Below are 25,093 nucleotides of genomic sequence, written 5' to 3' on the forward strand. Positions count from 1 at the left end.
TCATGCACTTACACACACACACACATACACACATAGTCACACACACGCACATACACACACTCACATACACATACACACGCTCACACACTCACATACTCACACAATCACACACATAGTCACATACACTCAGACTTGCACACTTACACACTCACATCACACACACGCTCACACACACTCACATACACACACAATCACACACTCACACAATCACACAAATCACACACACAGTCACATACAATCAGACTTGCACACTTACACACTCACTCACATCACACACACGCTCACACACACTCACACTCACGCACGCTCACACTCACAGTTGCACACACTTATACACTCACACACTTACACACACTCACATACACACACAATCACACAAACTCACATTCACACAATCACACGCTCACACACTCACACTCACACACACTCACACACACACAGTCCTAGCCAGGGGCATATTTACGTGGGCATTTTTAAGCCTCCTGGCTGTAGCTGCCAGAGCCTGTAGCTGCCCCTTGGGTTCTGCCCGAGAGCCCGAAGAGGGGCCCGCGGGTCCCCATGGTAACGGGGCCCTGGCCCCTCCTTGTCTTGTCTCCCCCCCAGTGGGTCTCTCTGCAGGAGCTCCTGTGCAGGCTGGGGAGGCCCTTTGGGGAGTACGAGCTGTGGGCGCTGTGCCGAGAAGCTTTGTTCACCCTTCAGAGCTACATAGAGTACCCAGGTAAGCCCCCGGTCTCCGGGGCCTGGCCGGTGGAGCCCCCGCGGCAGCCTGACCCAGCAGCCTGTGCGCCCGAGGCTGACTAGGCCGCTGGCCCGGCCCCCCCACAGGGCCCCGACTACTGCAGGACTTGGGCGGGGGAGGCCCTTCCTAGAGCCTGGCACCCGGGACGAGGAGAGCGAGGCAGGAAGGGGGGGTGCAGAGGAGCCAGCGCTTCAGTCCTCCGACAGCTATTAAGTGCCTGCTGTGTGCAAGACACCTGGCAAGGCTCTGGGGATTCCCAGGTCAAAACGAAACTTTTTGGCCAGACGTCTCCGGCTCCGGGACCATGAGGAGAGTGCTCGGTTAGGCGTAGAACGGGGTCCCCGGTCACAGACCCTCCGTTAGCCCCCCCTCCCCAAGGTGGCCCAGGCAGCCCCCATAGCACGGCCCACAAAGGCGCCCTCTGCCGTTTTTTTTTTTTAAGTCATTCCATCTTATTTGATTTTTGGTTCCAAATACTCTCCCCCCCCCCCCGCCCCAAAATGCTGAGAAAACAAGAATTCATCACACTTAGGAAATCATGCAAAATATCCACATAAGTCATAATCTGGGGAGAGTGGGGGGGGGAGAGAGACAAAGACAGAGACAGAGAGAGAGAGACAGAGACAGATAGAGACAGAGACAGAGAGAGAGAGACAGAGACAGAGACAGACAGAGACAGATAGAGACAGAGACAGAGAGAGAGACAGATAGAGACAGAGACAGAGAGAGAGACAGAGACAGAGACAGAGACAGACAGAGACAGAGAGACAGAGGCAGACAGACAGAGGCAGACAGAGAGAGAGACAGAGACAGACAGAGACAGAGAGAGAAACAGAGAAAGGAGAAGAAGGAGGAAGAGGAAGAGGAGGAGGAAGAGGAGAAAGAAGAAGAAGAAGAAGAGGAGGAGGAGGAGGAGGAGGGAGGGAGGGAGGGAAGAAGGAAGAAAAGAAGGGAGGAAAGAAGGGAGGGAGAAATCTCAACCTCCCCCTGCGTCCCTCATTCTCTGTGTCTCTCCCTTTCCCAAAGTCTGCCCATCTGGTCCATCCCCTCTCTTGGGGAGCAGGTGCATCTATAGCCATTGTTCCTCCCCCTTCTGTGCCGGGCCCTGATCCTAGAGAGAACAGAGCTGGGATGGCTGGTGGCGAGCCGGGAGGGGGAGGGGGTCGCACCCGCTCACAGAGAAGTCATTGATGGAGGTTAGATATTGACTGGGGGGGGGGGGGGGGTCTGAAAGAATGAGGCTCTTGAGCCAAAAGGCAGAGCCGGGGCTGAAGGGAAGGGCGGGGCCCCCCTGGCAAAAAGACCCGAGTTCGAGTTCCTCCTCAGACACTTGGTAGCTGGGTGACCTGGACAGCCTCTGCCTCAGTTTACTCATCTGTAAAATGAGGGGGTAACAGCTGCTGCCGCCCCGCAGTCGGAGGGGAGAAGGAGGGGATGCATGGAAAGCTCGGGCAGAGCCCGGGGCCGCCCCGCCAATGCTAAGCCGAGGGCAGCGGCCCGAGCCCCGAGTGGGAGCGGCTCCCGGATTCGAACTCGCCTCCTCAGCAGCTGCCCCGCCCCCTACCTGTGCTTCCTCCGCAGCCTATCTGTGCCTGGACTCGGTGCTGGTGGACTCGGAAGGAAACGTTCTCTTCGGGGCTTCCAGAGACGCGGGTGAGACTCGGCCGCGGCCGCCCCGGGCTCCGAGCGCGCCTTTGGGGGCTGGGGGGGGGGGGCCGGGGGGGCGGGACAGTGTGGGGGGGGGGGGGGGGGCCGGGGGGGCGGGACAGTGTGGGGGCGGGGGGGGGGGGCAGCGCACACACAGGCGGGGGCTCCGCAGGGACTGCGCATTCCCGTCCCGGCTTCCAAGGGCCGGGGGCCAAGCGCCTTCTCTGAAGAAAACTTTGACCCCTTCCTTGTCAGGCTCTTATAACCCGTTCTATGTGGCTCCCGAAGTGGAACGACAGAAGCCGGTCACAGAAAAGGTCAGTGGGAGGTTCCTGCCGGGCCCCTTGCCACAATCCACAATGTCGGGCACGGGGGAGGGCGGAGGGGGGCACAGGGGGGGAGGCACGGGGAGGGGGGAGGGGGCACAGGGGGGAGGGGGGGCACAGCGGGGGAGGCACGGGGAGGGGGGAGGGGGGCACAGCGGGGGGGAGGGGGGAGGGGGGGGGGCACAGCGGGGGAGGGGCACAGGGGGGGGAGGAGGCACGGGGAGGGGGGCACAGCGGGGGGGGGGGGAAGCACGGGGAGGGGGGAGGGGGGCACAGCGGGGGGGGGAGGGGGGCACAGGGGGGAGGCATGGGGGGAGGGGGGCACAGCGGGGGAGGGGCACAGGGGGGAGGGGGGCACAGCGGGGGGGGGGGTGGCACGGGGGGAGGGGGGCACAGCGGGGGCTCTCTGCCTTTCCTTAGCTTGCTGCTGCCGGCACATAGTAGGCCCTCATTAATGGGTTTCCTGCCCGGCTGACGGTGCCCCCCCCCCCACAGGCCTCTGTTTACTGTGTGGCCGCCATCCTGTGGACCGCGGCCAAGTTTAACTTGGCTCCCAACCAGAAGCTGGCCCTGCCTCGGAAGCTCAAGGCTCTGCTGCTGGACATGGCGCGGAGCAGCGCCGCCGAGAGGCCGTCCGTGGCCCAGGCCATGAAGGTGACTGCTCTGCGGCCCCTCCTCCCATCGGCCGAGGCCGGGCAGGGGAACAGTCGGTGTCCAAGCCCCCCCAGATTCTTGGGTATTCTCGTGGTGTCGGGAGCTTCCCCCACTGCTTGTGGCTCTGCCCTGGCTCAGCCCCCCCCTTTGGGCCTGTTTGCAGAGGGAGGATCTGAGCTGACATTTGGTCTCACTTTCTCTGTCATAAATCTAGAAATTTCCCAGTGTTTTATTTTTCCAATCACAGGTAAAGACAGGCTGACAAAAATGAAGGTGCAAACCCCCTCCCTCTCTGAGCTCCCCAGGCCCTCTGGGGTGGGCTCCCGGGCCGGCCCCACCGAGGGGCTCTGCCAGCCGCTGACTGAGTTTGGGTCTGAGAACAGGCCTGGGGGCTTGCCCGGGACCCCCTCGCTCAGTGCCCGGCGGGAGCCCGGGACCCCCTCGCTCAGTGCCCGGCGGGAGCCCGGGACTGGCTCCTGGGGTCCTCGCTCAGTGCCCGGCGGGGGCCCGGGACCCGCTCACTCAGTGCCCGGCGGGGGCCCGGGACCCCCTCGCTCAGTGCCCGGCGGGGGCCCGGGACCCACTCGCTCAGTGCCCTCAGCTGTGACCTCCTTCGGCCCCTGAGACGCTTCTCGCTCCCAGCCGGGCCGTGCTCGGATCTCCCTGACCCTGGTGGGGACTGTGAGGCCCCGTGACTCTTTATTGAGCCCGCATTTCCGGCGGTTGCTCTTGGGGTCTCTGCGGCTGTGCCGGGAGCGCCGGGCTGTCCTGGCGGGAGCGGGAGGCGGTGCTGGCTTGGGGGAGGGGGCGGGGACCGAGGCCCTCCCTCTGGCTGCGCAGTCAGGGGCGTTTCCACAGTGCGACGCCCTCTGGGGTGGGCCCCTGCCCCGGAGCCCCAGGGAGCCCGGTCCTGACGCCCGCTCTGCTCCGCCTGGTCCAGGTGTGCAGCGTCTACCTGCACCAGCGAGGGATGGACAGCAAGAAGATCCTGGCCCACCTGAGCACGTCCCCCCTGCAGGTGAGGCCCCGAGCTCCTCAGGCCTCTCGGGCTCCGCCCGGGCAGTGACCCCCAGCCCCCTGAGCCGCGGGCAGACGGACTGGCCTGGCTTGAACTCGGCCCCGCGCTCACGCCCAGGCTGGCGGCTCTAGGTCTGTCCCTGCCGCCCCCAGGAGCCCCCTCAGCCTTTGGTGTTAGTGAGCAGGGGCCGGGGCCGTTCCTTCTCTCTAAGTCCGGGAGTTCGGGGCCCATCGGCCGAGGGAGCCTCAGTCATCCGGAGGAGGAGCCCCGGGAGCGGCGGAGACGCTGTGTGCGGCCTTCGGGGCTGGGGGGGCTGGGAGAGCCCTGGGCCCGGGTCGGGGCCAGAGCCTCAGTTTACTCATCTGGAAAGTGGGAGAAATGGTGCCGGTCGTGTTCTCACGTAGCTAGTGTGGAAACCAGGCGAGCCAGGGCCTGCAAGGGGCGTCGCCCTGCTGGGATGAGACAGAAGGCCGCAGGCGGCCCCCTCCTCCCCCCTGCTCTCAGGTTTACCAGGAAGAAGAATCCATCGGCTTGCAGAATGCCCTGAGCGGTGTGACCCTCGGGGCTAAAGGTGGCACAGAGGGCACGGAAGAGGCTGGGCCAGGTGGGCACCCCCGGCCTCAGGCAGCGGGCGTGGGACCCCCACCTCTGGGCACTGGGGCACCCCCATCCTCGGGCAACGGGGCATCCCCCCTCAGCTAAGGGGCATCCCCAGCCTCGGGCAGCGGGCGTGGGACCCCCACCTCTGGGCTTCTCTGACCTTGGGTCTTGTTTTGTCACAGGGTTTGTCCCCCTGATTCAGGACAGCGAGCTGGTGGCTGTGAAGGACCCACTGTCTACAGGCAGAGGAGGGCCGGCCTTGCCCCCTGCGTTTACCTCTTTGGCCACTCACTTTAAACCCATCGTTTTGGCACAAGAGGCTGAAGTGACCGAGTGAGTGCCAGGGAGCGGCTGGAGGGAGGCCATGGGAGCCCGGGGGGGGGCCGGGGGGAGGCCGGGGGGAGGCCGGGGGGAGACCTGGGGGGAGACCTGGGGGGAGGCCGGGGGGGAGACCTGGGGGGAGGCCGGGGGGAGGCCGGGGGGGAGACCTGGGGGGAGACCTGGGGAGAGGCTGGGGGGGAGACCTGGGGGGAGGCCGGGGGGGGGAGACCAGGGGGAGACCTGGGGGGAGGCCGGGGGGATGCCGGGGGAGGCCGGGGGGAGACCTGGGGGGAGGCCAGGGGGATGCCGGGGGAGGCCGGGGGGAGACCTGGGGGGAGGCCGGGGGGGGGAGGCCGGGGGGAGACCTGGGGGGAGGCCGGGGGGCTCCAGGAGAGCTTTGCCAGCTGCGTTTTCTCCTCTGTCTCAGGGACGGCCGTACACCCCGCTCTGATCGGGGCGATCGGCTCGAGGATCCGGGTCTCACCCCAGGCGCTGCAGATGGTGCTGAAAGCGAAGAGACTGAGGAGCAGACGGCCCCTCTGGGAGCGCCCACGCCACCCCCGGGCAGCCCAGCCCAGCCCCGGCCCCCAGGAGGCCGAGAGGAGAGCGAGCCGCCCGCCCCACGGGGCCCTGCCGAGGCCTCCGGGCCCTCTGCCTCCCCCCAGAAGAGCAGCCTCCTTCCTGCCCAGGCTCTGGAGGCCAGAGCAGACGCGCCGGAGGAGCCTCGAGGCCCGGGCCTTCCTGGCGACAGCGACCTCAAGGGCCATGTCACCTGTGGCCCTCCTTGCAGCCGGGGACCCCCGGAGGCCCCGGGCCCGGGGCCCAAGATGGCGGGCAGCCGCAGGGAGGCACCGAGTCAGCCCCTGCAGAGGAGCATCCTCAAAAGTCAAGGAGGGGAGAAAGAACCCGGCAGCTCGGGCCCCGCCTTGGACCCAGCAAAGCCCCCCACGGACCCGGCAAAGCCCCCCACGGACCCGGCAAAGCCGGCGGATCGGAGGCCTCCGTCTCACTCGGAAGCCTCTGGGCAGAGGAGGACCATCGGGCCGTCCCTGCAGCGCGTCATGAGCCTCATCCAAGAAGAGTTCGCCTTCGACGGCTACCTGGAGAACGGGCTGGAAGCCCTGATCATGGGTACGGGCGGGCTGAGAGCGCCATCCTGGGGGTCCCGGGCTGGGCGGGCCCTCGGGCCGAGGGGGGGACGGGCAGGAAGTCCTGGGGACCACCGGGGCCTCCGAGTCCACGTCCCTCCCTCCCCAGCGGTCAGAGGAGCCCGGCCGCAGCAGCCTCAGGCAGCCAGGGGAGGGGGCGCACGGGGACCCCGGCCCCCCGGGCAGCGTTCCCCCGGAAACTGGCCGAGGGGTGAGAAGGGCTTCCGTTTGCTCCCCACGAAGGAGAATACATCTTCGCCCTGAAAGACCTCACCTATGCCACCTTCTGCAGCGCCATTTCCGAGAAGTTCTGTGACCTCTACTGGGACGAGAAGCTGCTGCACAATCTCTTCAAGGTCGTCAACGGGAAGACGTCCCCGCCGGGGGGGTGAGTGAGGCCCCCCGAGCTCTGCCAGCCCCGTGCGGCCCCGGCCCCCGGCCCTCACTCGGGGCTCACTCTCAGCCCCCCGCGCCCGGCCACAGGCCCACAGCCGGGCAGATGCTCTCAGGGTCACGGCTGGGGGGCGATGAGGGGACGGTGACGGCGACAGGAGTGGGGGGGCACCCGTGCTCTGGGCAGTCCGGTCAAGGCAGCTTTTTCCAGCCCAGGTGCAGCCTGGGGCAGCCGGGGGGGGGGAGGGGGAGTTTAGGAAGCCCCCGGCCTTGGCCCGGAGCCCTTGGAAATGTTAACCCAGAGCTTCTGATTTTCAGTGACAAGGAAACCAATGGCTCTGAGTGGGAGGATCAGGGCCATGACGGACAGGAGCCAGTCAGCGGGCCAGCGGGCGGGAGACAAAGCAAGTACGAAGCAGGTGAGAGTCTGCGCCGGCCGGGGCTGGGGGCCTTCCCCGGTGGGGGCTCCCTCGTCTCCACCGGGGCGAAAGGAGGTCCCCGAACAGCCAGTTCTCAGCTCTTAAGCCGATCGTTAATCGGGAAACAAAGAGTTCTGTGACGCCTGCCTCCCGGGGCTTGTGGGCCTGTGGCTGCCAGAAGTCTCAGTGTCATCTCTGAACTGCAGTCACTGAAAGCATGAAAAGCTCTAGACTAGAGAGAGAAAGCGACAGAGAGAGAAACAGAGACAGAGAAAGTGAGAGACAGAGAGACAGAGACAGAGAAAGTGAGAGACAGAGACAGAGAGACAGAGACAGAGAAAGTGAGCGACAGAAACAGAGACAGAGAAAGTGAGAGACAGAGAGACAGAGACAGAGAGAGAAACAGAAACAGAGAAAGACAGAAAAAGTGAGAGACAGAGAGACAGAGACAGAGAAAGTGAGAGACAGAGATACACAGAGAGAGAGACAGAGATACACAGAGAGAGAGACAGAGATACACAGAGAGAGAGACAGAGACAGAAAGAGACAGAGAGAGAGAGACAGAAAGAGACAGAGAAAGTGAGAGACAGAGAGAGAGAGAGACAGAGGTACACAGAGAGACAGAGAAAGTGAGAGACAGAGACAGAGATACACAGAGAGAGAGAGACAGAGAAAGTGAGAGACAGAGAGAGAAACAGAGGCAGACAGAGACAGAGAGAGAAAGTGAGATACAGAGACAGAGAGATACAGAGAGATAGAGACAGAGAAACAGAGACAGAGAAAGTGAGAGACAGAGAGAGAAGGAGAGAGGAAGAAACAGATACAAACACATAGGGAGAAAAAAGATATAGCTAGATAGATGAAATGTGAGTTTGTCCAGCCTCCTCTCCCCTTCTGGTCGGTCTCTCCAGGCCGGGACCCCCATCCCCAGAAGGGAAACGAATGGCCCCTTTCCTTTGACTTGCCCCATTTTGGTGACTCACTCTTGCCTAGGGCCAGCTGCTGAGGGGGCCACGGCTCAGTCCCTCCCCGCCCCCTAGAGCCGGGACTGTGCTCCCTGCTCAGGCTTCCTTCTGAGACCTGCTCCCTTCCAGGCGTCGCTCCTGGTTTTCAGGAACTCCAGATTTGGGGGGAATGTCCCCTTCTCTATCCAAGAGCCTGGGGCCTCCAAACCCAAGGGAAGCGGTGGCAGCTCCGAGGCCCCCCGTAGGCTGCCTGTCCCCCTCTCCCAGGCCGCCGTCAGCAGTGGCCAGGGGATGGAGCCCCCCCACCTTGGAGGCCCTCGGCCTTCTCTGAGGCCCCGAGTCCCTGCTCCTTGTAAGCCCTGCAGCGGGGGCAGGGACCAGGGCCAGCAGATGTTCCCAGCATTCGTGGTCATTCCCGGGCTCCCAAACTGGTCCCAGCCGGGTGCGGGCGCTGGGACTTCTGGGAATGTTCCCCCGGGCCCTCCTGACCCGCCTCCTCCACAGTGAACTGTCTGCCCTCCCTGCACATCCCACCAGAGGCCTCGGGGCACAAACCCGCGTAATCCGGGGCCCTGCTGGGGGGGGGGCACCACCGCCTCAGGCAGCTCCCTTACTATGGCAGTTGCCCCTTTCCCAGAGACCACTGGGGCCCCAGGAGCCACAGAGCCATGATGCTCTCATCACAGTTTTAGGCGCTCCCCAAGTTAGTGGCCGGGGAGCGAGGGGCTCCCCGGTCTCCGCGGGGCCGCTTACATTCCCTCCCCACAGCCAGCTGTGCGAGGCGCCCGGCTTGTGCTCGCTGCCAGAGCCCGACTTAAATCTGAAAACAAAAAGGGCAAAATCACAAGGAAGGGAGGGAAGGAAAGAGCCCCCGCTCTGTGCTCTCGGACCCGGGAAGCCACTGACCTGGGCCCCCAAGGGTGTCCTTGGCGCCTGCCCCTGACGCAGCCGGCGGAGCGGCCTTTGGGGGAAGCTGAGGGGTCGCTCCGGGCCAGCTGGGCTGCCTGGGGCCGAGGGGCGCCGGGGGCGGTGTCAGAGGCAGCTGGGAAGACCCGGATCAGGGAGGGGGAGGGGGAGAGAGACAGACTTTAGAACTTAAAATAAAATTGGTTTTTTTCAAAAACCCGACCTAAAGCTCTGTGAGCCCCATGTTACAGATGAGGAAACTGAGGGCCACGCAGTGAGGGTCGGGGGTGGACGAGCCGGATCCTCTGGGTTGGAGGCCGTTTCCAGCCCCACCTGCGGGAGGTGGGAGGAGTTTCTGTGCTGAGGGAAGTGGGGAAAGAGGCTGCTTGTGGAGGCGGTCGTGATGGCCGAGGTGAGGGACCGTTTTCCCCATGTGAAGAGTGTCTCCCCGTCGCCGTTACCAGCAGGGCAGAGGAGCTGTCCAGGGTCCTTGGAGTTCCAAGGGGAAGCTCGCTGGGAGGGCTGGATGGCGGGATGCTGACCCCCGGGGCCGGGGCCCGGCAGTCGGGCAGGTGCTCCTCCCTCTGCCGAGGCATGGGCCCAGCCCGCTCCTTGTCCCCTTTTCTCTCCAAGGAAAACTGAGGCCGAGGGTCCCCCGCACCCCGGGGGCCGCCCCCTCTCCAACCTCGCTCTCGGAAATGGACGCGAACGAGCTGTCCCAAAGCAACTTCGAGGTGGGCTTCCGGCCGCAGAAGCCGCCCAACGGGGGGAGCCAGGAGTGCTCCGCGGAGGACAGCTGCCTCCGGGAGGGCCCGGGAGGGGAGGGCCCGGCCCTGGGGGCCAGGAACATCGCCCCCTCCCCCTGCCCCGCCGAGTTCCGCAGCTGTAGCCCCGGCTGGTGCAGCGCCTTCTACGAAGCCGACTGCTTCGGGCCTGACGTTCACACCTACGTGAAGAAGCTGGGGCGGCCGAAGGACGATGGGCCCCAGAACGCGGACGCCCCAAATCTGGTGAGTCTTTCCAGGGGCCCAGTGCCCCGGCTGCTGAGTGCTCCCGTGGGGATGCTCGGGGGGCCCTGGGGCTTGTCGGACCGGGGGGCACTTTGGTCCCAAGAACCAGAACCAGTGTTGGGACCAAGAGACACCCTCACGGGGGCCTCGGCAAGCCCGGAAGGGCCCAGGGCCAGCCACAAGCTCCGGCCCTCCGCCGTCGGTCCCTGCGGCAGGCTTGTCCCAGAGACTTGGGGGCCCGAGGAGGCTGGGCCTGCCACACTTGGGGCTCGCACAGGGGGCACAGAGGATTCTGGAACGGCCTGGCCAGTGCTCCCCAGCCTCCTCCGGAGCCTCTAAAATCCCCTGAGGCTGGGTGCGCCCTGGCCTCCTGCCCTGAGTCTAGCTGGGAAAAGAGGAGGCCTGGAGATGGCCCAATGTGGGGAGGAGAATGGGAGGCCACGGGGGAGCCCGCTGACCACCTGGGCTGCCCGAGCCTGGGTGAAGGGCAGTGACCCCCTCCTGGGACTCCTCCCATGGCCTCAGCTCTAGGGCTGCCCCCCACCCTCTCTCGGGAGCCTCTGGCGCCCTCTGCAGTCTGGTCCCAGCCCAGGCCGTCTTCATCCCCTCAAGGGCCAAGGGGGCGAGGTCGGGAGGCCTTTGCTATGAGATGGGTGAGGAGGCTGGAGCTTCCGGGGCTCAGAGAATGGTCTGAGATGGCTCATGGAGGGGACTGTCCTCCCTCTGGCTGCCTCCTGCTCTCTCTTCCTTTGGTGCTAAGGGGAGGATCCCTAGGGGAGGATCCGTAAGGGAAGGATCTCTAAGGGGAGGATCCCTAAGGGGAGGATTCCTGGGGGAGGATCCCTGGCGAGTAGACCACTTGGTGGTGGCTGCTGACTTGGGAGTTGCCCCACCCCCCAATCCGGCCCCAGGCCCTGCAGGGGCTCAAAGTAGCCCTCCCTCCATCTCTCACTGCCCCTCCCACCGGCTCTCACTGCCCCCTCCCGCCGGCTCTCACTGCCCCCTCCCTCCGGCCCTCACTGCCCCCTCCCCTCCGCCCTCACTGCCCCCTACCTCCGGCCCTCACTGCCCCCTCCCTCCGGCCCTCACTGCCCCCTCCCGCCGGCTCTCACTGCCCCCTCCCGCCGGCTCTCACTGCCCCCTCCCTCCGGCTCTCACTGCCCCCTCCCGCCGCTCTCACTGCCCCCTCCCTCCGGCTCTCACTGCCCCCTCCCCTCCGCCCTCACTGCCCCCTCCCTCCGGCCCTCACTGCCCCCTCCCGCCGGCTCTCACTGCCCCCTCCCGCCGGCTCTCACTGCCCCCTCCCTCCAGCTCTCATTGCCCCCTCCCTCCATCTCTCACTGCCCCCTCCCGCCGGCTCTCACTGCCCCCTCCCGCCGGCTCTCACTGCCCCCTCCCTCCGGCCCTCACTGCCCCTCCCTCCGGCCCTCACTGCCCCCTCCCTCCGGCCCTCACTGCCCCCTCCCCTCCGCTCTCACTGCCCCCCCTCCGGCTCTCACTGCCCCCTCCCTCCGGCTCTCACTGCCCCCTCCCGCCGGCTCTCACTGCCCCCTCCCTCCGGCTCTCACTGCCCCCTCCTCCGGCCCTCACTGCCCCCTCCCGCCGGCTCTCACTGCCCCCTCCCTCCGGCTCTCACTGCCCCCTCCCTCCGGCCCTCACTGCCCCCTCCCGCTGGCTCTCACTGCCCCCTCCCGCTGGCTCTCACTGCCCCCTCCCTCCGGCCCTCACTGCCCCCTCCCTCCGGCTCTCACTGCCCCCTCCCTCCGGCTCTCACTGCCCCCTCCCGCCGGCCCTCACTGCCCCCTCCCTCCGGCTCTCACTGCCCCCTCCCTCCGGCTCTCACTGCCCCCTCCCGCTGGCTCTCACTGCCCCCTCCCGCCGGCTCTCACTGCCCCCTCCCTCCGGCTCTCACTGTCCCTCCCGCCGGCTCTCACTGCCCCCTCCCTCCGGCTCTCACTGTCCCTCCCGCCGGCTCTCACTGCCCCCTCCCTCCGGCTCTCACTGCCCCCTCCCGCCGGCTCTCACTGCCCCCTCCCCACTAGTCCTGGGCCGTCTTTCCGCCCACTTCTTTAAGGCTCCCGGTCCCACCCCCGCTCCGGACTCCTGCCCGCTCCTGGGGAGACGCCCTGGGGTTCCCTCTGGGCCAGACCCCGGCCAGAAGCCCGTTATCCAAGGCGGGGGGGGGGGGACGGGACGTTTGCGGGGTAATGACGGCGATTTCTCCGCTCTCTGCCGGCGCCGCCCGGGAGCAGACCCCCCTGGAGGAGCACGAGTGTAACCAGGTGGGTTTCCGGGTGCGGCCGGACGCCCCCTCTGACCAAGTTTGGGCCCCTCCCCTCCGTTTGCGTCTCCAGCCTCTCCTAAAGAAAGCCTTTGGTTGGGGGCCATTGTCAAGTCCGCCCTCCCAGGCGAGCGGCCCTTGATCAAAGATTAAAAGCAAAAGCGCGGAGGGGCCCGGCCGGCCCACGCAGTCCACGCCAGCCCTCGCACGTGGACTCTTCCCGGCGTCCCTCGCTTCTGCGAGGGCTAGGTCGCCCATCCCCCACCCCGTCTGGTCCCGGCCCTCCCACGGATGAGCGTTTGTCCCGTGGGTCACTCGGCCCCGAGGAGGAGGGTCCGTCTTTGTGCTGATGGCCCCGAGATCTTAGTTCTAGTTAAGGGCCTCGCCAAAGGCTCCCTTCATACCCAATTTGTCCCGAGGCCGGACCAGCCCCCGCTCCTGGAGTTTGTCGCCCCACGCTGGGACGTGTCCGGAGCAAAAGGGCCCGATTCTTGGTGGAGGGGCTGCCCCACCTCCGGGGATCGGAACCTTCCGTGGCTTGAAGCAAAGCAAGAGAGGGCGGGGGAGACCCGCCCGCGGGTCCGGAGCGCTGCTTGGGGGGGGTCCAAGGCCCGGGGGGTCCGTGGGGGCGGGGAGACAGGCTCCTCAGGGAGGATTTGGAGGCCCCCGGCTGCGGACTAGGTTATCCCTGGGGGGGGGGGGGGGGGGGGAGAGGGGAGAAGGGGCGGAGTCAGGTCCTTTGAGGGTCCTCCCTCCAGCCTTGAAGGGCCGGCTCCCATTCAGGCCGGGTTCCCTCAGACTGTCAGGACCCAGACAAGATGCTGGTGCTCCTCCCACGGCCGGTTGAGGTCCAAAGGGCCCGAGCTGAGCCTGCGGGGCTCCCGCCTCTCTGAGAGCCTCGCGCCCGCCCTGGGGCTGGTGGGCGGCCCCCAGCATCGGCTCCTCCCGTGCTGGGGAGTCCCGGCTGCCAATGGGCAGCCTCTGTTTGGGGGCCGGGCCTCAGGCCGGCAGAAAGGGGGTAGCCTCAGGGACCCAGCCACGAACTCGGCCTCTTCCCAGGAGCTGGAGCAGCAGCTGATGATGGAGAAAAGAAACTACCGCAAGACCCTCAAGTTCCGCCAGAAGCTGCTCCAGAAGGAGAAAAGGAGCCGAGGTAGCGGCCGCGGGCAGGGGCGAGGCGGGCGGCCCCGGCGTCGCAGGCCCAGGCTCCGCTAAATGTGCTTTACATCTTAAGGGTCCGACGTTAAAACCATGTTGTCCAAATTGAAAGGACAGCTGGAGGAGACGAAGGCCAAGGTGCAGTTCCTTGAGCTGGTCAGGAAGTACCTGCAGGTAAGGCAGCCCTGGCTCTTCCTCCTCCTCTCCTTTCTCTTCTCTCTCTTTCCCTTCTTTTTTTCCCCTTCCCCCTCCCCTCTTCCTCCCTCTCCCGCTGCTTCTCTCTTTTCCTTTCTTTCTCTTTTTTTCTTCATCTCCTCCCTTTCCCCTGTTCTTCTGTCCTGCTCCTTCTCTTCTTTCCCTTCTTTCTTTTTCCCTTCTCCCTCCCCTCTTCCCTTTCCTGCTCCTCATCTCTTCTTTCTCTTTCCCTTCCTCCTCTCCTCCCTCCCCTCTTCCTCTCTCTCCTCTTCCTTCTCTTCCTCTCTCTTCCTTTCTCTCCCTTCTCCTCCCCCTTCCCTTTTCCTTCCCTTCCCCCTTTCTCCCCCTCCCCCCTCCCCCCATTCTACATGGGCCCATGTCAGCTCCCACCACAGAACAGGGCCGTTCTCCAGGAATGGCCGGTGGCTGCCCCGTTCTAGCCCCAGCCCTTCTCACAGGGCCCTTTAAGACCAGAGGCCGGAGTGTTCCAGCCCCCCAACAGCCGCTGCCCCCCTCCCCCGCAGGTAGCTTACGCGGAGCAGTGGGGCTTGCAGCCCTGGGCCCTGCCGGTCATCGTGAACATCTCGGCGGCCGGGGGCGACACCCTGGACTTCAGCCCCCTAGACGAGTCCTCCTCGCTCATCTTCTACAACGTGAACAAACACCAGGGCAACAACAAGCAGAAGAGGTCTCGGATCCTCCAGGCTGGGACGCCGCTGGGGCTCATGGCCTATCTCTACTCCAGGTACTCGGGGCCCAGGCTCAGAAAGGGTGGGAGGCTGCCCGGGGTCAGCCGGAAGGAGCGCCTCTGACCTTCGGGCAGATTCCGCCTGCACGGTTCTCGTCCGGAGGAATGGCCGGCTGGGGCCGGACCCGCACTTGCTCTCAGGACACTCCCTGCAGGGTCCACGTCCCTGGCCAAGTTACCCTTTATGGCGGAAGGCCCCCTTCTTCCAATCCGGGGAGGGTAAATTTACTGATCAGACTCCCCCCAGTCCAAGTCTCTCACCTGCCATCAATTCCCTCCACCATCAGCCTCAGTTTCCACATGTGTAAGACGGGGTCCGTGCTGGGAGAATGCCATGTGATTGTGAGTGAGAAAGTTATTAAAGCGGGCAGAAAGGGGGGATCCTTGCAGACACAGCCCTGCCTCCCCGCTCCCGGCTTATGTTCTCCTGAGGGAAAACCACTTTTCTCATCTGCAAAAAGGAGCCTGGGACCAAGCACCCCCTGAGGTCCTTCCAGCTCAGATCCCAAATGGGAAAGGCGTACTAGAAACGCCGCCCAAAGTAGGTGTGACTCGGGGACAGCGTGGGCCACTGAGCCGGAGGAGGCCCCAGCGTCGGCACTCTGCTCAGAGGGAAATGCAGAAATTGGGGGGGGGGGGAGGACGGAGTGGCCCCTGTGGGGAGCACGTTCTGGGAGGAGCCTATAGAGGAGCCTGGAGTGGGGGATGAGGAGCCACAAGTGGGGGAGACCCATCTCTGCAGGGAGGACAGTGGAGAGGAGAGAGGCCGGGATCGGGGAGACCGCAGTGTCTCAGGTCAGGGAGACCCAGAAGAGCAGGACAGCTTGGAAACTGGCCGGTTGTTTTCAAGGGGGAGACACAGCTGAAGGATGTAGAGACCGAGGTCCCCATGCTAGCCTCCTGTTCTCTATTTGGGAACAACAGTTTAAAATGTTAAGGGCCCGTTGCCCCCAGCGGCACTCGTTGTGGCCCTAGGAGTGTCAGCGATGAGAAAAGGAAATTCAGGGCGTTAGAGCCAGCGATGAGGAGCTCAACAGACCGCTCTGTGCAGATGCTCCGAGACAATCTTCCACTGGAAGCAGTTCTCGGCTTTAGCAAAGTTCCAGACGTGAAATAAAGTCCCACAGAGCAGCAGCGTTTCTCTGTTCCTGGCAAAGTCCAGCAGTAAGAGAGGCCGGGAGAAATTGCATCTAAAATAACTGTAGACAAACTACTTGGGCGCCCACCTGCCAGGACAAACCCGGGAACTACATGGTCACCAAACTCTTCTCACACAGATAAAGTCTGATCTAAACAACTGGGAAAATATCGATTGCTCATGGAGAAGTCGAGCTAATATAATAAAAATGGCAATTCTAATTTTTTTTCCTAAGGCAGTTGGGGTTAAGTGACTTGCCCAGGGTCACACAGCCAGGAAGGGTTAAGTGTCTGTGGCTGGATTTGAACTCAGGTCCTCCTGCCTTCAGGGCTGGTGCTCTATCCACTGCATTACCTAGCTGCCCCCTAATTTTTTTTTTTAAATAAAAGTCATCCAGCTTCAAGGTAAGGGCCTGAACTGAGGTAGAGAGAGAAGGGCTCAGATACAAAATACGTGGGGACAGACTGAAGGGTCCCCAGCAAATGAAGAGATAATGGGAGGTCAAGATAAGAGATGATGAAAGATGTGATTGGGAGGACCGGGAGCCTGCAGATGGTGGATGATGGTGGCAGGTGGCAGATGGCGACAGGCAGATGGATGATGGGCTTCTGGATAGAAATAGAGAGGCTACAGAAAGGGGCCAATCTGATAAGGGGAGGCGAAGAAAAGATGAGTTTTGTGGAAAGATGAGGGCTAGAAGTGGGGACTTATTCATTGTGGTCTTCATTGGTCATCCGATTAATTAGCGAGCTCTTATTAAGAGCCAGGCAGGAGAGAGAATCACAGAAATAAAAACGTGTCCTCCTCAGAGACCTTCTATTCTTTGGGGGAAATGTGTTCACACAAACACACGGAGAGGAGATAAGAGCCCAGGAGTTTGGTCAATGAGATGCCGTAGCTAGGGCAGTCATGGAAAGGATAAGAAAAGCCATGGGAGGTCTTGAGTCTGGGGAGAGAGAAGGAGAAGGTCCAGAGCCTTAGGGAACTCAACGTGGGTAGGAGCTGACCCCTGGTCACAGAGCCAACACACGGGACTTCCGAGCCAGAATTCAGCACCTGCCCCTGGGGTAACAGCACCCCAAGTGCTGGACCCTTCAGCCAAAATGGCCCTTCCTGCAATTTGAGTCCGCACTGGCTTGTAGATGGCAAAGGAATGGGCTTTGGGCCTTCTGAGCCTCCCAGGCTGCACATAGACAAACAGACCCTTCCAGTTGGAAGGTACATCGATGGCCATACCGGATCCAAGCCATATAGAACCAACTGCCTCTCCTCAGCATCACAACAAGGATCAGCTCGAAGACTTCAGTTCAAATCCTGCTGATGCTTACTGCCTAGTTATGGATTTTTTTTTAAGCTCCCTGCCTCAGTTTCCTTATCTTAAAAATGGATATAACACCTACATCCAATGGTTGTCATAAGGATAAAATCAGGTATTTGTCAAAACATTGTTAATCTGACAGTATTTCGCTTTGGCCCATTACATGTAAAAACAATTTTAACATTTTTTTTTTCCGATTTTGAGCTCCAAATTCTCTTTCTCAGAAAGCAAGTTATAGATATGTAGTCATTCAAAATATATTTCCCTGTAAGTCATTCTGTGAAAGAAAGCAAAGACCAAAGGCAAAGCAAGAAGAAGGATTTTCGCTCTGCCTTCTCTACCAGTTCTTTCTCTGGAGACCGACAGCACCTACAAATTTGTGTTGGCTCATTGTATTGATGAGAATAGCTGAAAGTGGATAGTTGCACGATGTTTCCATTATTGTGCACAACATGCTCTGGTTCTGCTCATTTCACTTTGCTTCAGTTCATAGAAATCTGTCTTGGTTTTTTCTGACAGCGTCCTGCTCATCTTTATTTTATTTTATTTTTTGCTGAGGCAATTGGGATTAAGTGACTTGCCCAGGATCATACAGCTAGGCCACATTTGAACTGTCTTCCTGACTTCAGGGCTAGTGCTGTATCCTCGGTGCCACTTAGCTGTCCCATGCTCATCATTTCTTAAAGCACAATCATATCCCATCACAATCATACAGAACAATTTGTTCAACCATTCCCTCCATTTCTAATTCCCACCACTAAAAAAAAAAGTTACTATAAATATTTTTGTACTCAAAGATCCTTCTCCATTTTTTTTTTTATCTTTATCTTTATCTTGTGACATTGCTTGGTCAGTAGTTTTAGGCATGGTTTTATAACCCTTTGGGCATAGTTCCAAATTGCTCTGCAGTCAGTATACAATTTCACCAATAATACATCAGTGTTTTAATTTTCCTATAAAGTTCATGTGCTTCCCTCTCCATTTTCCCCATTTTCCCTTCCACTGTAAGATCTGATTCAGACCTCTTTTATGTCAGATAATTTATTCTCCTCTCTCTCTCACTTTCTCCTTCTCCCAGAGTATTCTTTTTTCTCATTCCTTAATTTTATTTTTTTAAATAATCATGTCTTCACATTCAACTCACACCTCTACTTTCTATTTGTGTTTACTCCTTCTAATTGCCCTAATGATGAGAAAGTTTTTAGGAGTTGTAAATAGCATTTTCCCACATAGGAATATAAACACTTTAACCTTACTGAATTCTTTGTGTTTTCTCTTTCCTGTTTACATTTTATGCTTCTTTTGCATCTTGTCTTTGAAAGTCAAATTTTCTATTCAGCTCTGATCTCTTCATCTGGAATGCTTGGAAGTCCTCTATTTCATTCAATGCACATATTCCCCCTCCCAAAAAAACAATTATACTTTGTGTAATTTGCTGAGTAGGTGATTCTTGGTTGTGTTTACTCCTTCTAATTGCCCTAATAATGAGAAAAATTTTAGGAGGTGTAAATAGCATTTTCCCACATAGGAAGATAAACACTTTAACCTTACTGAATCCTTTGTGTTTTCTCTTTCTTGTTTACTTTTTATGCTCCTTTTGCATCTTGTGCTTGAAAGTCAAATTTTCTATTCCGCTCTGGTCTCTTCACCAGGAATGCTTGGGGTCCTCTATTTCATTCAATATACATATTCCCCCTCCCCAAAAAACAATTATACTGTGTATAATTTGCTGAGGAGGTGATTCTTGGTTGTAATTCTTGCTCTTCGCACTGTGAAATATCACATTCCAGGCTCCCCAATCTTTTAAATGAGAAGGTATTAAATCTTGTGTTGTCCTAACTGTGGTTCCATGATATTTGAATTGTTTTGGGCTGCTTGCAATATTTTCTCCTTGACATGAGAGTTCTGAAATTTGACTATAGTATTCTTAGTTTTCATTTTGCAATCTCATTAAGTGATCAGCAGAGTCTTTCAATTTCTATTTTACCTCCTGGTCCTAGAATATCAAGGCAATTTTCCTTGATAATTTCTTGAAAGATCATGGCTGGGCCCTTATTTTGATCCTGGCCTTCAGGTTGCCAAATAATTTTAAAATTATCTCTCCTGGATCTGTTTCCCAGGTCAGCTGTTTTTCAGTGAAGTCTTTCACATTGTCTTCCCTGCTCTTCAGAGAGGCTCTGTTGTACTAATGGTCTTCCTGGCACTAGAACCCAGATCAAAGTATAGACAAGGCAACAAAATCCTCCCCCTGCCAGTAAAGGGAGCCCTATAACCTCCTTCCGGCCCATTATCTGGTCCCCTTCCTGTCTGTGGACTTAGAGGTCTGAAAACTGCCACTGTTGCCATGGATTCGGTCACCCCAAAGCCTGGAGAGGCTGGGCCTGAGCTGGCGAGGCCGGGCTGCGCTGCTCTCTCACCCTGGTGCAACAGACCTCTGCTGCTGACCTAAGTCGTCCTGGGCTGGAAAATTGTTTCACTTGGTTTCATTTGGTTTAGAATCATTATTTCAGGCCGTTTTGGGGGAGAGCTCAGGTGGGTCCCTGCCTTTACTCCTCCAGAGGCTCTGCCTCTCCTTTGAGGAGGTTTTGGAAATCTTAAGGCTGGCTATTATTGTAAGTAGGTTTAAGAATCATTAGCACAGTAACAACAGCTGAGTCAGAGAGGCTGAGGAAAATCTCTGAGTAAAACAGAGTGGGAATGGAGCGTTGGAGCCTTAGAGGGGCTTACAGAGTCAATGGGCATAAATCTCAGAAAAGATCCAGTAAAGAAGACTGAGAAGGGGTGATCAGAGAGGTTAGAGGAGAACCTGGGAGGGGCAGAGGCAGAGACAAAGGTGGAGACAGGAAAGAGACATGAGAGACAGAAAAACACAGAGACAGAGACACAAAGAGAGAGTAAAAGCCTAGAGAGGAGAGAGTCAGAGGCAGGGGAGAAGAGAACTGGGGATCAGGAGTTATGGGCAGGGAGGAGACCGAAGCCAGACCACAGTGGGGTTAGAGGAAAGAAGGAATGACAAAAAAGGAGGCGAGAAGGATGATGGTTCTGTTCTGTGTTGAGAATGGGAACACAGAGAAGCAGGTAAGAGGTGGGAGGATGGTGAGAAAAGGGGTCCCAGAGGAGGCGTTGTGCCGGGGCAGATGGGGCGCCATGGGGTCACAGACACACAGAGAAGGCCCCTCTTCATGGGAGACAGGGTGGAGGAGAAACAAAGGCCAGAAGGCACCGGGACAAGAGGGAGCTCGCCACCGATGGTCGCCTTTTTCCAGGGAAACATGGCCCCAAGTTCTCAGGTGCTAGGGGCCGGCTTGGGGATGCCATGAGGGTCTTGAGGAGCGTTGGAAGCCTGAGAAGGGCTCCTGGGGTGGGTGGGAAGGTGAGTCCATCAGGGCAGAGGAGGGCCTAGCAGCGGAGAGGACTCAGTGGAGGTGGGGGGCAGGATTTTGTGGTGAACAATGCCATTCTTAGGGGAAAGATGGCGAGCTGGGGGTGGTGGTGATACAGCCGAGAGAACCGGACCCGGCTGAGTGACCGGCGGTCTGGAGCCTGTGCTCAGCCCCAGTCCCAGGGGCTTGGGGAGGGTCTGTGTCTCTGGAAACCCAAGATAAAGTCTGATATTAGTTCTGCCATCCACCCAAAGTCCAGAGGGCCAGGGAGTGAGCCAAATGACCGAGTCAGGATCCCCAAAGGAGGAGAATAGCATAAAGGGGATCCAGAGGCTTATTAAGATGATCACCATGAAGGCAATGTCTGTCTGTCCCTGGCTATGTCCCTGTGTGTTCTTGTATATGTCTCTGTGTCTGTTTCTCTGTCTGTCCCTGGCATGTCTCTGTCCCTGGGCGTCTCTCTGCCCCCTGGCCGTGTGTCTGTCTGTCCCTGGCATGTCTCTGTCCCTGGGCGTCTCTCTGCCCCTGGGCATCCATCTGTCCCTGGCATGTCTCTGTCCCTGGGCGTCTCTCTGCCCCTGGCCGTGCGTCTGTCTGTCCCTGGCATGTCTCTGTCCCTGGGCGTCTCTCTGCCCCCTGGCCGTGTGTCTGTCTGTCCCTGGCATGTCTCTGTCCCTGGGCGTCTCTCTGCCCCTGGGCATCCGTCTGTCCCTGGCATGTCTCTGTCCCTGGGCGTCTCTCTGCCCCCTGGCCGTGTGTCTGTCTGTCCCTGGCATGTCTCTGTCCCTGGGCGTCTCTCTGCCCCTGGGCATCCATCTGTCCCTGGCATGTCTCTGTCCCTGGGCGTCTCTCTGCCCCTGGCCGTGCGTCTGTCTGTCCCTGGCATGTCTCTGTCCCTGGGCGTCTCTCTGCCCCCTGGCCGTGTGTCTGTCTGTCCCTGGCATGTCTCTGTCCCTGGGCGTCTCTCTGCCCCTGGGCATCCGTCTGTCCCTGGCATGTCTCTGTCCCTGGGCGTCTCTCTGCCCCTGGCCGTGTGTCTGTCTGTCCCTGGCATGTCTCTGTCCCTGGGCGTCTCTCTGCCCCTGGGCATCCATCTGTCCCTGGCATGTCTCTGTCCCTGGGCGTCTCTCTGCCCCTGGCCGTGCGTCTGTCTGTCCCTGGCATGTCTCTGTCCCTGGGTGTCTCTCTGCCCCTGGCCGTGTGTCTGTGTGTCCCTGTGTCGCCGTCCTGCTCCTGTACACCTGCTGACCCCCCCGAGGCTGGCACTTTTGCCGAGCGATGCCCACAGTGCCTAAAAGCGAGGCCCCGGTGCGTCCCGGCGCGTCACGGGCCTCCCCCTGCTCTTGCAGTGACGCTTTCCTGGAAGGTTATGTCCAGCAGTTCCTCTACACCTTCCGGTACTTTTGCACCCCCGAAGATTTCCTGCAGTTCCTCCTGGACAGAATCAACAGCACTTTGTCCCGGTAAGTCGGGAGCCCCTGCTGGGGCGGCCGGGGAGAGGCGGCTTTGGCCCCTGGCAGGCAGCCCGCGCCGCGCCCTCAGACCCTGTGCTGCCAGTCCCCGCCTTCTGGCCCAGACCTGGAGCAATGACCGGAGCTGGGGCTGGAGCCCTTCCTTCCTTCCGGCCTTGCGTCCCCGCGCCCGTCTGGCCCAGATCCGGGGCCCCGGTGGCTGGGGAGGCCTCTGGATGAGGGCCCCCGCGACACAGGCCCCGGCCCCCCTGCAGCCCCAGACCCAAGGCGGCAGCTCCCGCGCAGGTAACCCCGCCCTCCCTCTTCCTTCTGTCTGCAGAGCCAACCACGACCCCACCTCCACCTTCACCAAAATCTATAACCGCAGTTTCTGCATCCTCCAGGCCTGGATTGAAGACTGCTACACCATTGACTTTACCAGGAACTCTGGGCTCCTGGAAAAGTTGGAAGAGTTCATCTCTTCCAAGGTAACGCCTCAGTTACCTGCCAGCGAGCAGGTCGGGGGGAGCCCCGGGAAGGGCCGGCTGGGGCTGGGGCAGCTCCCTCTGACCGCGCGCTGGGCCCTGGCCAGGTCACTCCCCTGGACGGCTACGGGGAGCACCTGCGCTCCTTTCTTGAAGTAGCCACAGATGGGAAGTGTGAGGGACCCTCCCGCCTCGGGGACTTGGAGGATGAGAAGGAGGCCGACGAGGACACGCGGTCCCTGAACGCGCTCTGCAAGAAGCTCTCGGAGGAGAACCTCTCTCGGAAGGTACGTTCTCTCCACAGAAATGCCCAACTGCCGCCACCGGCTGTGGGCCGGGCAGCACCAGGGCGGCCTCGGTGGGCCGAGCAGAGGGATGGGCAGGCGGGCCTTCAGATTCCCGAGAGCGCCCAATCCAGAGCTACCCACCCTCCTTGGGGCAAGTGCCCGATCCGGAGCTCCCCGCCCTCCTTAGGAGGGGAGCACCCGATCCGGAGCTTCCCGTCCTCCTTGGGGCAAGTGCCCAATCCGGAGCTCCCCGCCCTCCTTAGGAGGGAAGCACCCGATCCGGAGCTCCCCGCCCTCCTTGGGGCAAGTGCCCAATCCAGAGCTACCCACCCTCCTTGGGGCAAGTGCCCGATCCGGAGCTCCCCGCCCTCCTTAGGAGGGGAGCACCCGATCCGGAGCTTCCCGTCCTCCTTGGGGCAAGTGCCCAATCCGGAGCTCCCCGCCCTCCTTAGGAGGGAAGCACCCGATCCGGAGCTCCCCGCCCTCCTTGGGCGCAAGTGCCCGATCCAGAGCTCCCCGCCCTCCTTAGGAGGGAAGCACCCGATCCGGAGCTCCCCGCCCTCCTTGGGGCAAGTGCCCAATCCGGAGCTACCCACCCTCCTTGGGGCAAGTGCCCAATCCAGAGCTCCCCGCCCTCCTTGGGGGCAAGTGCCTGATCCGGAGCTCCCCGCCCTCCTTAGGAGGGGAGCACCCAATCCGGAGCTACCCACCCTCCTTGGGGCAAGTGCCCAATCCAGAGCTCCCCGCCCTCCTTGGGCGCAAGTGCCCGATCCGGAGCTCCCCACCCTCCTTGGGCGCAAGTGCCCGATCCGGAGCTCCCCACCCTCCTTGGGCGCAAGTGCCCGATCCGGAGCTCCCCGCCCTCCTTATGAGGGAAACGTCCGATCCGGAGCTCCCCATCCTCCTTAGGAGGGGAGTACCCGATCCAGAGCTGCCCTCCCTCTTTGGGGGCAAGTGCCCGATCCGGAGCTTCCCGCCCTCCTTGGCAGGGCCAGGCTGGAGGGAACCCCCCCAGCACCTCTGTCTTGGCAGGGTTTTAACTGGAAGCTCCCACGGGGCAACGGCTTCATCCTGCCCCACCACAAAGAGCGGCCGTACACCATCGCCTCAGCGCTCCCCAAGCCCTGCTTCCTGGAGGAGTTCTGCGGGGCCTACGGCAAGGGCAGCGAGAAGGGGCCCTACTTCCTCACCGAGTACAGCACCCACCAGCTCTTCAGCCAGCTGACCCTGATGCAGCAGGTAAGGACCCCAGGAAAGGGGGGAGACAGGGGGCCCGGGGGCAGCCACTGCCCCCACTGCTTCCGCGCTGCCCTCAGGAGTCCCCGCGCTCCCCAGGACGGGCTCGGCCCGTGGAGCCGCCGGTCAGTGCGAGGGCCAAAAAGGCACGACCGCCTTGCCGAGATCGAGTCCTCCCGCAGCGCTGCGCTCACTGGGGAGCTTGGCAAGGCTCCAAATGAGGGCCCCAACCCCGGGGGGTGGGTGCAAGTTGTGGCCTGAAGGCCGTGGCTCCCACCTGCGACTTCTGCATCTCCAGCAAGGAAGGCCAAAATCTTCCCTGGCAGTTTTCCCTTTCTCCTTTTCTTTTCTGCCACTAGAGGGCCCCTAAGTGGCAGGCACAGGGCTCAGACTGGAGAGGCGGCCCCCTGGCCCGGGAACTGGGAGGGGGTCCCCAAGCCAGCGGGAGCTAGTGCGGGGAAAACAGGGACTCCTGCCCCCAGGGATGCTGCCTTGGGCATCCCTTTCCTTGGGCTGACCCTCTCCTCCTGGTCCCCTGAGTGAGGATCCCCAGCCCCTCCCCGGCATCAGCGCCTGGCCGGCCGCACCCAGTCTCCCAGAGGCCTGCCCATGTCTGACTTCCCGCCCTGGGAGCACCCCTTCCCACCCTGGGAGCACCCCCTCCCGTCCGGGAGCACCCCCACACATCCTGGAAGCACCTCCCCCCCAGCACAAGCCCTGGTCGCTGAGCAGGAGAACGCAGGCCAGGGACTGGCCCCAGGTACCTTGGAGAGCGCCCAGCAGGCTGCCTTAGGAGAACAGGCCGAGGCAGCCACCAGCGCTGACCGGGATCCTTTTCCCCACAAGGAGATGTTCCAGAAGTGCCATCCAGTCCACTTCCTGAACTCGAGAGCCCTCGGTGTCCTGGACAAAAGCACAGCCATGCCCAAGTGAGTGTGTGCCCGCTGCCGGGCGCTGCGTGCCAGGGCCGATGCCCAGAGCCTGCCCGTCCGGGTCCCTCGGAGCCCCCAAAGAGTAGCAGGAGACTCCCCATCAGCCTGGGCAAGCGGATGGGAGGGGGCTTGCGGCAGCTGGCAAGCTCCTGCGACCGCGAGGGCGGCTCCCTGAGGCCGGCACCCTGGCGCCACTTCGGCCCGTGCCCGCATTGCCCGTTGCCGGGCCTGAGTCTCCCTCTGCTGTCCTGAAGGCCCTCCTGCGGCGCGGCGGAGCACGTGCACGTGTGCGCCGGGGCGGACCCCAGCCCAGAGACTGCAGGGACGGGCCCTCG

General features: G+C 61.3%; 1 protein-coding gene across 3 annotated transcripts in view; it reads left to right on the forward strand.

Moving 5' to 3' along the window:
* Positions 1-25,093, forward strand: part of KNDC1 (kinase non-catalytic C-lobe domain containing 1) — a 69,118-nt gene that overhangs the window by 38,075 nt on the left and 5,950 nt on the right. For 2 of the 3 annotated variants that reach the window (XM_051982801.1, XM_051982799.1), the window contains exons 7-26: positions 604-718; positions 2,321-2,392; positions 2,642-2,703; positions 3,208-3,366; positions 4,307-4,384; positions 4,889-4,988; positions 5,167-5,317; positions 5,733-6,436; positions 6,697-6,841; positions 7,165-7,265; positions 9,770-10,146; positions 12,399-12,428; positions 13,487-13,580; positions 13,662-13,759; positions 14,305-14,525; positions 21,717-21,830; positions 22,159-22,306; positions 22,411-22,590; positions 23,623-23,829; positions 24,673-24,755. In XM_051982801.1, coding sequence (XP_051838761.1) covers positions 604-718; positions 2,321-2,392; positions 2,642-2,703; positions 3,208-3,366; positions 4,307-4,384; positions 4,889-4,988; positions 5,167-5,317; positions 5,733-6,436; positions 6,697-6,841; positions 7,165-7,265; positions 9,770-10,146; positions 12,399-12,428; positions 13,487-13,580; positions 13,662-13,759; positions 14,305-14,525; positions 21,717-21,830; positions 22,159-22,306; positions 22,411-22,590; positions 23,623-23,829; positions 24,673-24,755 — 3,239 coding nt within the window. The remainder of the gene's footprint in view (positions 1-603; positions 719-2,320; positions 2,393-2,641; positions 2,704-3,207; positions 3,367-4,306; positions 4,385-4,888; positions 4,989-5,166; positions 5,318-5,732; positions 6,437-6,696; positions 6,842-7,164; positions 7,266-9,769; positions 10,147-12,398; positions 12,429-13,486; positions 13,581-13,661; positions 13,760-14,304; positions 14,526-21,716; positions 21,831-22,158; positions 22,307-22,410; positions 22,591-23,622; positions 23,830-24,672; positions 24,756-25,093) is intronic. The other variant, XM_051982800.1, reaches the window with a different exon arrangement.

This window comes from Antechinus flavipes, chromosome 2 (genome assembly GCF_016432865.1).
Source record: "Antechinus flavipes isolate AdamAnt ecotype Samford, QLD, Australia chromosome 2, AdamAnt_v2, whole genome shotgun sequence".
In the NCBI taxonomy this organism is placed as follows: Eukaryota; Metazoa; Chordata; class Mammalia; order Dasyuromorphia; family Dasyuridae; genus Antechinus; species Antechinus flavipes.